This window comes from Sorghum bicolor, chromosome 3 (genome assembly GCF_000003195.3).
Source record: "Sorghum bicolor cultivar BTx623 chromosome 3, Sorghum_bicolor_NCBIv3, whole genome shotgun sequence".
Taxonomy (NCBI): Eukaryota; Viridiplantae; Streptophyta; class Magnoliopsida; order Poales; family Poaceae; genus Sorghum; species Sorghum bicolor.
This window is the reverse complement of record NC_012872.2, coordinates 14,057,275-14,070,723: the sequence shown is the minus strand read 5'-3', so window position 1 is coordinate 14,070,723 and position 13,449 is coordinate 14,057,275. Positions and strand designations below refer to the sequence as shown.

Genomic DNA, 13,449 nt, shown 5'->3' with positions numbered 1-13,449 from the left:
TGTCTTAACTCGTAAGTTGTTTAAGGTTAAACTCGTACTCTCTATTCTACATTATAAGATATTCTGGTAGCTATGAAGAAAGTGATCAGAGTTTTATGAAGATACTAGGTAGCATGCCCGTGTGTTGCTACGGGATAACTAAACTTTTATTAAAAAAACATACGAATCATATGATAAGATAACAACATTGTGAAATTTAATAGTGATGTTAAAGTGATATTTAATCTAAAAAACAAAGTTTGTACATGAATAAGTCATTCTGGACAGAATCAAGGATTCAAATGGTGAAAAAAAAATCATGTTTGTACAGTTGTACCAACTAAGTGCTGCCTCAATACTGTACCTGTGCAAAGTACAATTTTATATAGTATAAGATGATTTGTACCTTCATGTTGTTAACCTTCTCATGCTAATAATTATAGCAAATTTTGTTTTTACACCTAATGCTTCCGACTTCATGACTTGATTCTTTCATGCCCATCAACCAAGCAGAATCAAATATGTCCGACCACACATAAGAGAGCAACCATAAATCGAACCAACCAAGGCATCAAGCATCTGTACTGAAGACACCACCGAATCGCATGAGAACTAACAGAAAAAACATCCCGAAAAGTCATCAATCAAGAGGACCATAATGTGAAACTCACCGTGATCAGCAATAGCTTGATGCACACAGTATTACACCTAAGTCTAGTAGCCTGACGACCAAGTCGCCAATGACCCTGATGGTGTCGCTTATGTCATCCTTGGGCACAAGCAACACCACGACGAGCAGGTTTAGGCACAGGCAGTCCCATGATGAGCAGGGCACGTTGTTTTGCACCCACACGGACTTCCACGAAGCAGATGCTTGCTAACGCATGCTTCCTGATGGCGGCGGTAGCACGCTCCAAATGTCTGCAGCCATGGATTAGGCCGCCAGCGAGGTCGTCCACGTGGCACGCACATCCCTCTCAAACCTCCCGAGTAAGAGAGCACCTGAACGGCTACGGCCGCCATGGCGGGGGTGCGGCGGGCCTCCCCCGTCCTGGCCGAGACCATGACCAAGCAACAGGGACTGCTGGATTGCCCCACGCAGCAGGCCACGCAACCGTCAAGATGCACGTCAGCACGTGATGACGACGACACGAGCCATGGTTCTCTACTTCCCCACGTGGTCAGAGGACGCCCGCGTGTTCTTCGCGATGCTCTCCGCGCGGGAGCCGAAGGACGCCCACTCGCTGGTTCGCACCAGGAAGCCGCTCCGAATCACGATTTGTTGGCGGCGGGTTCGCAAGATGAAAAGGTAGACGGACGAACCAAATTTTGTTGCACCAAAAATTGTCTACGCTTTGTTTTTTTAATTGCTACGGAATAACTAAACTTTTATATTAAAAACATACAGATCGCATGATAAGATAATAATATTGTGAAATTAAAAACTTTAACTGAGTGTTTGCGACAAGTAAAGTATGTATACGTGTACAATAGTCTCAGATATGTTCTTCTAGCACCCTTTGTCAGGAAAAAAAAACTGTAATGAACTATTCATTCATTTCTCGGCAACTCTAGATCAGTGATGATTGCATATATATAAAACAGCTATCATGTGTAACGAAACCTAATAAATATTGAAAAAACATTTTAAATATTCCATAAAACTATTCTCATATTTGATTCACTGGAAATATCCAAACTTCATAAGTTATAGAGACCAAAGCTACCATCCCAAGTTCAATCTTCACACTGAGACTACTCCTTTCGGTACATTAAATATAATGAGTTAACTCCACATCAGGGGATCAGAAAAACATTCTCACAAGTTATAAGATTTAGAAGAAGATGCTACTTCAGCTTCCTTTTCTAGCTCTTGCTTGAGCTGCTTCATCTATTTCTCTTGATGTGGATGTCAGCTAGTCAGATCTCTTCTCTCACTTCTGGAGCACAATTGGTTCTCAATCTGAAAACTGACAAATTAAGATGACTTCTTCCTTATTCATGACTTGATGCACCTTTTTCGTGTTCAATCTCACCTGTGAGTAGTGCATACCCTATATTGTTACATCTAAAATTTATCACAACAGTCACAGGTGGAACAAGATAGCTATGCATATATCTGAAGTCTTACACCTAAAGTAACTGCAGGGGAAAAATGATGTATGGAGTATCTGATCATTCCATATCAAGGCTGAAGAAACTATAACACAAACCTAGGAAATATAGCTTATACTAACCGCTGCAAGCCTCCTGAGTCTTGGAAAAAATGGCATCAATAAGCGACATGGAAGCACATGGAAGTTCAACCAAAGACCAATATACTCTGTCAGAAAGATCTAAAATTTTCAGAGTCATATCAGCAATGAGATCACTGTCTGACATAAATAATGTATTTGAGCATCGATCACAAAACAAAAATAAATTCTCCAAAGGTGCAATAATATGTATGTCTGAACATTGAACCAAATCAAATAAGAGTAAATGACTGGCACTGACTATCCTTTGTTGCTCACTGAAGTTGAGAACTTGTTCAAGTCTATTGCTGTGTGCATATATCTGAACACGGATCATCAACCAGAACCAAATTAAATTGCACCAATGTCTACAACCAAAATCCCTATTATTAGCTACGATGATAAGAACACGGAACTGCAGTCCACAATATTTAGAAACTACTGATTACTATAGGTAAAAGCAGAAAAATAGAAATAAAAGAAATAGAACATTAGCAAACTATATATGCAATAATATAAGTTTTGCACTGAACTGTTAATGTATCCAACACTAAGGAGCTCAGTCACCTGGTTAAAGAACATGTCCTAGTCAGTCCTCAGTGGACTGCGTGGTACAGAAACAAAAAATATGTAGGTCTGAAATCTTGATTCCACAATTTGCAAATTTGACATGAACAAGTGATGAATAAAAATAAATAAATAAATTGCGAATAAAAAGATGGTGTTTTTTAGGCTTTGTTTAGTTCTCAAAAAAATTTGCACAATTTTTTAGATTCTCCGTCACATTGAATCTTGCGGCAGATGCATGGAGTATTAAATATAGATAAAAGAAATAACTAATTGCACAGTTTATCTATAGTTTGCGAGACGAATCTTTTGAGCCTAGTTAATCTATGATTAGACAATATTTGTCAAATACAAACGAAAGTGTTACAGTGTCATTTTTTTCAAAAATAGAACTAAACAAGGCCTAGTCAAACTGAACCACTTGTAGATATGCCTCAGTGGGATATTTCGTGATGCAAAACTGAACAACTTGTAAACTGAGTGTGGAGTTGAGGCACACCTATGAAGGGAACCCCTAGACTGGTGCTCACATTACTTACCTGATATTCTATGACTTTCAGATTTATAAATGTCAGATTACTTATCTGAAATTCATAGTCATGGCTGAACCATGTGTCATGATACTCATAGCAATAGCATTAGTTACCCATGCCTCTCCTGAACATGCCTCGATGACTGGATTTATAAATTAAATAAAAAATCATAAGTTGACAGATTGGTAGAGTGGCCATGACGAAAAACACAAACAGGAAAAATATGAGAATAGTGAAAGCAATTGATTTGAGATCCTGCAGTTCTATCATTTGTAGGGACCATGATGTGTTGATGAATTGGTTTGCATATTATCTTTGAGAAAACAACTATCAATAATATGGCATTGTGTCTCTATTATTTATTACATATAAATAGGCAGTTTTGATATCTTTGAACTATAACAAATATACTTCATCAAAAAATTCAATGCAATTATTTTTGATTGCCTACTTTCTTAGATTTCCAAATAAGACAAATTATAAGTATCTAAAACATAATAACCTTTTAGAGGCATTCTATCTAACATGTGGTGGGCAGGTTAAAAGTAAAAAAACATCCATCTTGGAAAAGCAATTTCACGAACAAATAGTAGATCGTTGTACGGATCAAACAAAGAGGTATTACATAGAACTGATGGGCAGGAGCACCTACCGACGTCACTGAAGACAAGGCAGTGCAAATGAATGGGTTTGCACCGCTGCTTCACGAGCCAACAAGGTGTATACGATCATCATAATCAAATCTGACCCCTCGAAATAGGAATTAACTGGAGTTGAGGGTGGAGTGGTTGTTCTGATCTGATGTTGCCTAGCCCAAGATTCTAGACATTTTGAGCAGCAGAGCGTACTAACCTGCCTGACCTTGTGTGTGTCCTATGCCTCCTCTGTGCGTCCCACGTGGTGGCGGCCGCTGGCCTCAGCTCGCCATTGACCTGCCCGTTCCCAGCCCTCACCACCCTCCTAGGCTTCAAGTGCCTCCATCTCCCTTTGCCAAGTGGAGCAGAAGCTGAGAGGACCTAGGGTTAGGGATCAATTGTCGGGAGTTGGAATTAACCAATTAAGGTATTGATTAAAAGGCACATATAATTTTCAATACATATCTAGCAAGGTAACACACACCACAAGCATGGATAAATTAGGTTACATGGTGATTTGAAGTGAACACAAGCACACACCTTTTATCAGCAACTGCCATCCTGAGCAGTTCATAAAAAGCTTTCCATATAAGGTGTTGAACACCTTCTGAATAAAGCACCCCCTCCTTCAGATGCTTTATGTAGGCTCCGATAGAGAACACATCATATTAAAGCATATAGTATTTGCCACCTCAAAAGCCAGCTTGGCTATTTTGTTTCCCTTTGCTGCAGAACTTGACACAAAATCATTGCTAGAAATTAAACCTGTTATGCTACTACCGAGTGTGTCTAGAACCTCCACTGTCATTTCAAGTCCAACATACAGGAAAAGAACCAATATGAATGATAGAGATGCCTAACTAAAAATCACCGACATAAACATAGCACTAACCTAGACTTTGAGGTATAATATAAAAAAATGATAATTGAAGCACATGTAACTGTCAAAATGCAAAAGCATAGACAATTGTGCTTGTGCATGATAGACATTTAATTTTTAACTATATATGATGTCTTAGAGAACGCTAACAACTAAATTTCTTTTGCCAGGATGCCAATACGCAGTAAATACAGATATAACAATGAGTAAATTTCTTGAACTATTCCAGTCAAATGGTAAAGAAGACTATAGATATCAACAAACAGTGAGTGTTGTCCCCAATATATAACAATATCAGTATTATTTAGTTTTTATATACTGTAGGGACACTGTACATTGCTACAATCTAACGAATGATTGAGAATCACTCGGAACAACTGCTCCAAAACAAAACATGCTATATTGTGGTCTATGAAACTATGAGCACTTGCAGCCTGTAACTCAAACATTGGGCGACAAGGATCTAACAACACGGGAGGAACGTGTATGAAGACAATTGGAAACTAAGAGCAGAAGCTCAAATTGTTTTCCAGAAGTCCAAGAGATCCATTTTTTTTTGACCGCACAATCTAGCTAGAAAAGACAGTGGAATCAAACACGCAAGGAACGAATCCAATCCATCCCATTCCAATCGAATAGCTGTGAGTAGTCCTCAGTCCTCACCTGCAGAAACCAACCGATTCACCTCGCTAATCCAAGAACACGTGGGATGCGCAGCCACGGAGTAGCAATCCCAATTAACCCCCAATTGGTTGTGCTCCAGCCAACCCAATTGAGATTATGCCACGTGGCTGGGACATCAATTCAGATCAGAGGAAGAAAAAAAAGAAGGGAAAAAAGGAGCTGAAAATTTTTACCACCACCGGACTCCAAGAATAGCAAAGGCAAATTGCATGTGGAGAAAAAAAATATAAATTGGAGAGAAATCTGGAGAACAATCAGACACAAACCTTGGAGGAGGGACGGATTAATCAGGCGGTTACGAAGCGATCTGGACGCCACTGACGCTGGAGTTTGAGGGGGATGTTCTTTACTTCAGTTCTTCCCTCCGCGCGACGTATGGGGAGAGAGGAGTAGAGACGCGCCATTAAGGTTTGCCTTGTGGAGCGCGCATCGTGAATTGGTGCCGGCAAGGGCGAAGCAGCGGTGGCTTTGCGGCATCGGTGGTGCTGTGGGTCGCATCGACAGCGGCGCTGCCTCTGGGGTAGGGGGCGACGGCGATGGAGTGCCATGACATGGGGAGCGGTGCGCGAGGGCAGCGAGATTGAGGGAGGCGTCAGGTGCGGGATCTCGCGACCTTGGATCGCAGGGAGAGTGGTGCGGAGCTGGGTCCACCACACGTGGTCCGAGAGAGGAAAGCCGCGCCGCGGGATCGCACGGGTCGGGCGGACCGACGGAACGAAGAAAAAAGTCGCACCATGAAATAATTTTACTTTTGTTTTTTTAGTTGTAAGGAGAAAACAGATTGGTCAACTTTCCGCCTCATTTAGTGTGATCCAGTACTGCCAGCTACGCGTACACCTCCATGCCATCTCCTCTCCCTTCCTCCATACTCACGCCATCTCCTTTCCTCAATCTCTAGAGGGGCCTGGCTCTGAGGCGGCAGCGGTGGAAAGACCGGTGGAAAGATCAGAGCGGAGTGGCTCTCGCAGTGGAGGAAAATGACGTGGGGGCAGCTAGCGCAACTGCATTGTGACATCATCGCCTGCACCAATATCATCATCCTCACTCACGACACTGCTGACGAGTTTTTTGTTTGTACCAGGTCCGAATTTCATGTGGGGTGGACCTAAAGTTCTCATATCCTAATTCTCACCTCTACAAAAATACACAATGCAAGCGATGAATCAAAATTCAACTCTCACTCTCTAATAGGTTGCTAAATTTATAATCATGTCCTAATTAATCACTCGTTGGTTACCACAATCATGTCCTAAACGTTAGGTTTTTTAGGTATGAAGGGAGTATTACAGAATACAGATACCTCTTGTTGCCATTTTTCTTACCAATTACAGAAGACGCACGGCTGATTGGGCCTCAGCATCGCTCAACGCCGAAGCTTGAGAGGTGTTGCGTTGGGGGCTTGGGGCAACTTCAGCACTTGGGTTGGATGGGCTATTGGGCCTTGCTTGACCTCGGGGAAACAGTACCGCCTCTCGGCCTTTTTACGTGCAACTCAGCGGTGGGACTGGGGTTCCTCCATACCGGCGGTAGGTGACGGCGTGGGGGCAGCAGGCAGCTGCCCCATCTTCGTCGCGTGCGACACTGCCGCCGAGCTCCTTGTTTGTGCTGCACCGTCGTCGACTTCGACCGCGTCAGCATCATAGCCTGTGCTACCTGCTGCCACGGCCACCGTAAGGAGACGGTGGCTCAGATCGAATTTTCCACCCCCACACGGAGACCACCACCACCAAATTCCATGGTAAGACTCTGGTTTTGATTCCAGATTTATTGGAACAACACATGTAGAATTCAGATAACTATTGTGTCAGACTGGCAGCTTCAGTACCTGGTTCAGTAATTTCATAACAGCATTTGGCACAGTAATTTTATAGTAGCATTTGGCTCAGTATAATTTCAGAGTCTTTAATTTGCTTTGTAGTTTTAGACCACTGAGTAGAACCAATTTGATTCTGAATATGTTGGTATCGTTGGAGATTTCATTAGTATGTACCACTGAGCATAGCCAATTTGGATATCATTTGAGACCACTAAGCAGAACCAAGTTAACTACATTGTGGGCTTGAATAACAGCACCCCAAAAGTCTTTACAAAACAGAACGTCAGTGCATCCAGATGCGAATGCTACTCTGTACTGCATAGTTGCAGACACAGCTTATACGGTTCATACATTATATCAGTTGATTCTCTGTGTTATACTTCTCCTTGCAAGAGCATATTTGATTGAGTTATGTTCAATCAATTGAATAAACAACATACAAGTCTAACCGAGAAAAGGTGATACATAGGATTGACAAAAGCTGCTTGGTGTGAAGAATGAGTTTAGTTGTGAAAACTCATCCTGAATTACTTTTCGTTTTGGTGAAGACGAATCTGTGCATTCTCTAGGTATATTACTTTTCCTGAAGTTAATTTTGGAGGAGACAGATCTGTGCATTGTACAGTTTTCAATTTTAGCTACATATACTGAGAGCTCACCCTAAATTATTTTTCTTTTCTGCAGGATTGTTGTTCGCTCACCCTGTACATTCTATGCTGCTGTGATCAGCTTTTTGCCTGAGTTATGAAAGCTTCTATCTGCCAGTAATCTATCTTAGTTAACTACCTTATTTTAGATTAATGAAGAGATATCTACCTTTTGCTTGAGTTATGAAAACTACTATTTGAATTTTATCTGAGCTGTGAAAACACACAAATTAGTGATATCTGCATTGTATCTGAGATGTGAAAACACCCATTTTATTAATGAAGATATATGTACCTTTTGCCTAAGATGTGAAAGCAGATACTGAATGTGAATGCTGCAGCCTGCAGTTGCAGTCTGGAAATAACTTCCTGAATTTGAGTGTGCCGATCAATTAATGAAGATAATTAATTCATAGTTTAAGATATTGTATCTAATTATTTTCATATATGCGACTCCACTTCATATCCTATGAATATTGAAAATAATTAATATATTTCCATTTACAATAATATCAAATAACTACATAGTTCACAATTTCACATGGCATACTTTTTTTGAAGGAAAGGACTGTGGAGGAGTACCCCCACAGTAGATTCACATGGCATACTATCACAATTCAATGCAACAATAATTAAATGCTGCAGCTAGCCTATGAAACAATTACATGATGTTTCCAAGACTTGGTATTATAAATAAGGTCTATGTCGTAATCTGTACTTGGCTTGTATTCCATTGTCTCTATATTATAAATAGAGATATACTTAGTTTCAAAATATATATGGAGAGAGATATACTCGGCTGGGTCTTGTACGCCAAATTACTATCTTCAACTCTCATTTCCTTCTTGTCAAAAAAAACTCTCATTTCTGAATATAGGGGCACTCACAATGCAGACTCTATCATAGAGTCTAAAGTTATTCATTACCTCGAACAATATGGACTTAGAGTCTAAATAAAATTTAGAGTCTTATTTTTTCTACCTTTTTCTTCAATAAATATGGTACCACATCAGCAAAATATCATAAATAATATATAATTAATTGTCTTCGACTCTGTGATAGAGTTTTGTATTGTGAGTGCACTGAGAGCTAAAAAGTTTCGGCGTGCATTATCGACCGTCAGTCAGTCGTCGCATGCGCAGACAGGTATACGCTCAATCAGGGAATTGCCCGCCCCGGGCGGTAGTTGAAGTGCTCCAGAGTCCAGATTAAAGAAACCTTTGCCCACTCCAGTGATGAACCTAGCTTTAAATTTTGTTGTGGTAGTAAGATTCTCCAATCCAATCTGTATTGGGCTACTGGCTGATGCTCCTTTCTCTTTTCATGGTGGGTTACTGTGGGGTGGCCGTCCTCTGTAGCTTTTCTGCACCAAACATTCCCCTGCGCTATGCCTATGCATGGTTGCTCATCTTCAGCTTTGGTGGACTACTCGAGGGAGGGAGCAGCAAGCAGATGGGAATGGGAGAGCCTGTAAAGCCTAGGATCGAGGGCTATAACTAAAGCTACGTACAAAAGCTTCACCGCCTTTCTGCACACTATGGGTTCTTCGTGCTCCATGTCACTCTGCTCTCGCTTCGTTTGTCCACTTCTGTAGAAAGAACCACTTCATCCCGGCGTCTTGCTAGGATTAAGTATGTACAAGAGCTCACAGCTGTCGTCGTCGTCGTCGTCGTCGTCGTCGTGCGTATATAATTTGCAATGCCTAGCTCGATTTTGTTGCTTGCAATGTTAGTTGGGGGCGTTAGGTGTGTAGTATAGTGAAGCCATACGTACTACGGTGCAGTCTAATGTTTTTTTTCCTCCCTTTGAAGCCAACGGTTGCAAGCTTTCTGTTGGATGGTGATGATGCAGATGCGTCCATGTCCATCTACAGAAAGCCCATGCAGATAACAGAACTGTCTTTTGTTAGCGAATACACTACTAATTAGGCACTGATTAGTTCAGACTTCAGAGATGATGATGATGATACAACCATATGCAGAAAGGAAGATAAAACAAACTGGGGCCTTTTCTTGGAACATATGTTTCCAATGCTAACCCCTTTTTGCCCTCAGTGGGCATTTTTGTTTACAAGGTGTGTGCAGCATACTTCAGGTCAGGAATTAGGTTTCCCAAAACATACCTGAAGGTTGAAGCCAATTAACCATCAAAATTTCTGCACATTTCTATGTTTTGTCACCCACCAGAGCCTAGAAATATCTTGCGTCACCATGCATGACCATCGGAGTCTAGACGTATCATAGATACAGATACAGCAGCATTAGAAATTCAGAATTGACCCCTCTGGATCCTTTGTAGAGCACGGACATTCTCTGAATGCGCAATTGGCAAAGAATGTGCAGGAACCTGAAAACACGCGCGCAAAGCCAAGCGCCAATCGATTGTCTGCCGCGCGAATGTCAAGTCACTCACTTCAGCGTGCTTTGCTTACAGTGGCAAAAGTGCAGAAGCGCACACTGAGACGAGGACGGAGACATATGGTCCTGCACGCTCACGGCATATATGCTGCGCATGATCTCAAGATTCTGAAGAACCAGCAGGTCCGGCCTACTAGGCTACTAATAATGCAGGTCCAGGCTCATGGATGCTTCGTTGGCTCAGACCTTTTTGAGGGGATCGAAATCGACTCATGCATGTTTGCAGATAAGATATATATGCTTTCCAAAGATCTTGTTGCTTGCGCAGAGTCAGTCCAGAGATGCTGGACGATGCTGGATGGATGCCCTCCTGCGTAGGTTGATGTTGATCTACTTCTGCGGCTGATGCAAATGGAATGTTATACTGTGTCGTTGTCAGAGCCTCAGATGTCCCGGTGGAGTGTTCCTGCTTGTGTTGTCAGACTATACACTGTTCGGCAGGTATTGCGCTGACAAGGATATGAAGGATAACCTTGAAATCATTGCATTGCACTGCTAATTGTAATTTGCGATGATATATATGGGTTAGGGCACAGCTCTGCGTTATTTGTTTTTCTTTTCTTTTCTGCATACAGGCTGTTTTCCTATAATTTCTCGTGGCTTGGATAAAAATTGGAAAAACACAGATGGTGGTCATCACTACAACGTGTACCATCATCAAACCCATCTGAGTACGAGTCTCCACAGTCCTGTTGGGAAATCAATTGCCATAAACACACCGCCTTGCATTTGGACGTGTACCTAGCTAGAATTCAACCCAACAACGTGCATGTACCGTCCTGAAGCCAAACTAGCTTAACTGGCTCTGAAAATTGAAAAATGCAGATGGTGGTCATCACTGCAATTTGGGACTTCAGTGATATGCCAATTTTGCTACAAATTTAACCAGACCGATCATTACTGGAATAGTAGTACTGCACAACTTGTTTCACTTCACCGAAAGGCGGTCAATATATGCAAGTAATAATGCATGAATCAAACCTGTGTGGATTGTATTGCTACGTACTCTGATCAATCAAGGCGGCGTAAATAAACTTTACCAGATGACGTACGTAAACCTGCTTGAGGCTATAAAGTGACAGCATGCACTTATGGATCACTTTTTTTAAGATATATAGTACGTTACGCAGTACAAACCAGTTTAAAATTAACTGAAACCTTGCTGCTACATAGGAGCTAGAGTGATAGAATAACAGAACAAATTAATGGAGTCCAGCACAAGCTGATTGCCGTAGTTATTTTACTAATTTGTGTTTGTGGTTTATAGTGGGCATTGCATTACTAGCAAGCTTCACAGAGACTTGCTAATCGGATTTCGATAGATGGGCAGATTGACAGGTTAAAAGGTTCTCCGATCAGCATTTATTACCTTTAGTTATCTAGTGCAATTTGGTCGCACACAACTTATATATATTGCTGTATTATATATTAGCAAAAGCAGATAGAAATCAAATCACCACACACCAGCAAATGCAACAAAAGACAGAAAATGGATTTTCATATGAATTTGTCTGTATGAATCATCACCTTATAAAGAGAGAGCATATGTAAATGCATGTTGTGTTGCTAATGCTAGTTAGCTTTATGCGGGACGAATGCAAATGGATGTCCTTGTTTGCGTTGCCAAGCCAACCAGCTAGGACAAGTAATAAAATCGAAAGAAATGTTGGGTCGATTTCTACCAGGGAGAAAGCTAGGACGACATGCAGTCATGCATGCATGATATCTATCAAGCAGTAGCAGAGTTAGGATTTTTGATCCATCATGGTAGCTATATTGGCTAGAGATCTCTAGCTTCACCCCTAGTCGAGGGGACCAAAAGAAAACTGAGAGAAAAGCGCGAGGTTAAAGGTGGTAAACAATGCAAAAGCGAGGGAGAAAAAGAAGAAAAGAATGAAAACTATGACCACCACTCAGCAGATAATTGGACAGGACATGCAGCAGAGCAGATAGCTGGAAGCTAAGCTCGAGAAGCAAATAAAGCTCGATCGCTGGCAGCTGCAAAGCGCGTGTGGTTTCTTCAGTCATTACATATACACAGCAGAAGCTAGGAAATATATAATGCATGTAGACATCTGCAGGCATGCAAGAGAGTGAGAGACGCACACAATATGTCAGTGACGAAGAGGTTGTGGCCAATAATTGAGCCATTCAGCACAGAGGCACACTCACACACACAGTTGATGCAAACAACACTACTGCAGCTTGTGGATCGTACCGACGACATTCAGGTTGGACCAAGAAGCAGATGGAAGAGCATCGATCCATCGATATGCATGCATGATCTCTCTAGCTTAGCTACATATATAATCCGAACAAACACTGAGCAACCAACAAGATCGATGACACTCACTCACTCAGTAAATTAAAGCGCCAACTATTTTCAGAAGAGAAACTGAAAGCAATGACACATGCATGCACGCGCTAGCTGCACTGCAGATGGCCTGACGTCGACGGATGATCGATCGTCGCGTGCTGTTGCGCGCAGGCATGGCGGAGTGGGAGTGTATAGTAGGAGTAGTATATATATAATCTATTGAGGCTAGCTGTGTGTGGAGTCCGCCGGCCGGCCGGCCGCGGGGGGCAGCCGTAGGTGGGCTGCTACGTAGTGCGTGGCCGCGCGCGCGAGTGGTCGTTGCAGGGCAGCGACGTCAGGCCGCGCGCGCTTTTGTGGACTCCCGGTTGACCTCGCCACCACCACGCACCACCACCCGCGCCGCGGCATGCGTGTGCGTGCGTGCACCGACCCGTCCACCAGACCACCACCACCCACTACGCGATGCGCGATGCGGCGGCGGCGCTACATACTCACCGATCCGAGACCACGCGCTGCTCTACGCTTGCTTACGCGCACGCTGCCGGCCGGCCCGGCGCGGCAGGGGAAGTTGCATTGTGCGCGCGTGGGCGGGTGATGAGTGCGACGGCCGGCCTCAACCGAGCTGAGGATGCATGGAGCTAGCTCTGCAATGCAATGCGAGGGGGGTCGGCCGGTCGGCCTCCGTCGCCCCCGCCCGTGCATGCATTATGCTGTCGATCGGATCGGAGCTAGTGGCGCTG

At 42.7% G+C, this 13,449-nt stretch overlaps 1 protein-coding gene and 1 long non-coding RNA gene across 19 annotated transcripts; one reads left to right on the top strand and one right to left on the bottom strand.

Annotated features, from left to right (window-relative positions):
• LOC110433932 lies at nucleotides 1,632–6,260 on the bottom strand. Of its 18 annotated transcripts, none has more exons than XR_002451375.1 (7): nucleotides 5,779–6,248; nucleotides 5,492–5,619; nucleotides 4,489–4,674; nucleotides 4,166–4,329; nucleotides 3,966–4,056; nucleotides 2,217–3,455; nucleotides 1,632–2,015 (listed from the first exon to the last, which is right to left on the bottom strand). XR_002451375.1 is itself a non-coding variant. In XM_021457088.1 (4 exons), the coding sequence occupies exons 1-4, from the start codon at nucleotides 4,520–4,522 to the stop codon at nucleotides 1,975–1,977; spliced, it is 333 nt and encodes a 110-aa protein (XP_021312763.1). In that variant the 5' UTR covers nucleotides 4,523–6,260; the 3' UTR covers nucleotides 1,632–1,974. The 18 variants fall into 18 exon arrangements, 2 of the variants coding, with proteins under 2 accessions (XP_021312763.1, XP_021312764.1); XR_002451373.1 differs by having other exon boundaries at nucleotides 4,166–4,319; nucleotides 5,779–6,247; XR_002451365.1 differs by having other exon boundaries at nucleotides 4,166–4,319; nucleotides 4,489–5,619; nucleotides 5,779–6,250.
• Nucleotides 7,023–8,276, top strand: LOC110434175. The gene is made up of 3 exons (XR_002451651.1): nucleotides 7,023–7,250; nucleotides 7,798–7,897; nucleotides 8,013–8,276. It is a non-coding gene; the product is annotated as an uncharacterized LOC110434175 (long non-coding RNA).

Excerpts from the sequence above, each read along its gene's own strand:
- LOC110433932 (XM_021457088.1), bottom strand. The coding sequence starts at position 4,522 with ATGAACTGCTCAGGATGGCAGTTGCTGATAAAAG. Across the intron at positions 2,303-4,165 it reads ACACACACAAGGTCAGGCAG|AGTATATTGGTCTTTGGTTG; the intron begins GTTAGTACGCTC and ends TCTTTCTGACAG. Across the intron at positions 2,034-2,216 it reads GACTCAGGAGGCTTGCAGCG|GGTATGCACTACTCACAGGT; the intron begins GTTAGTATAAGC and ends GTAACAATATAG.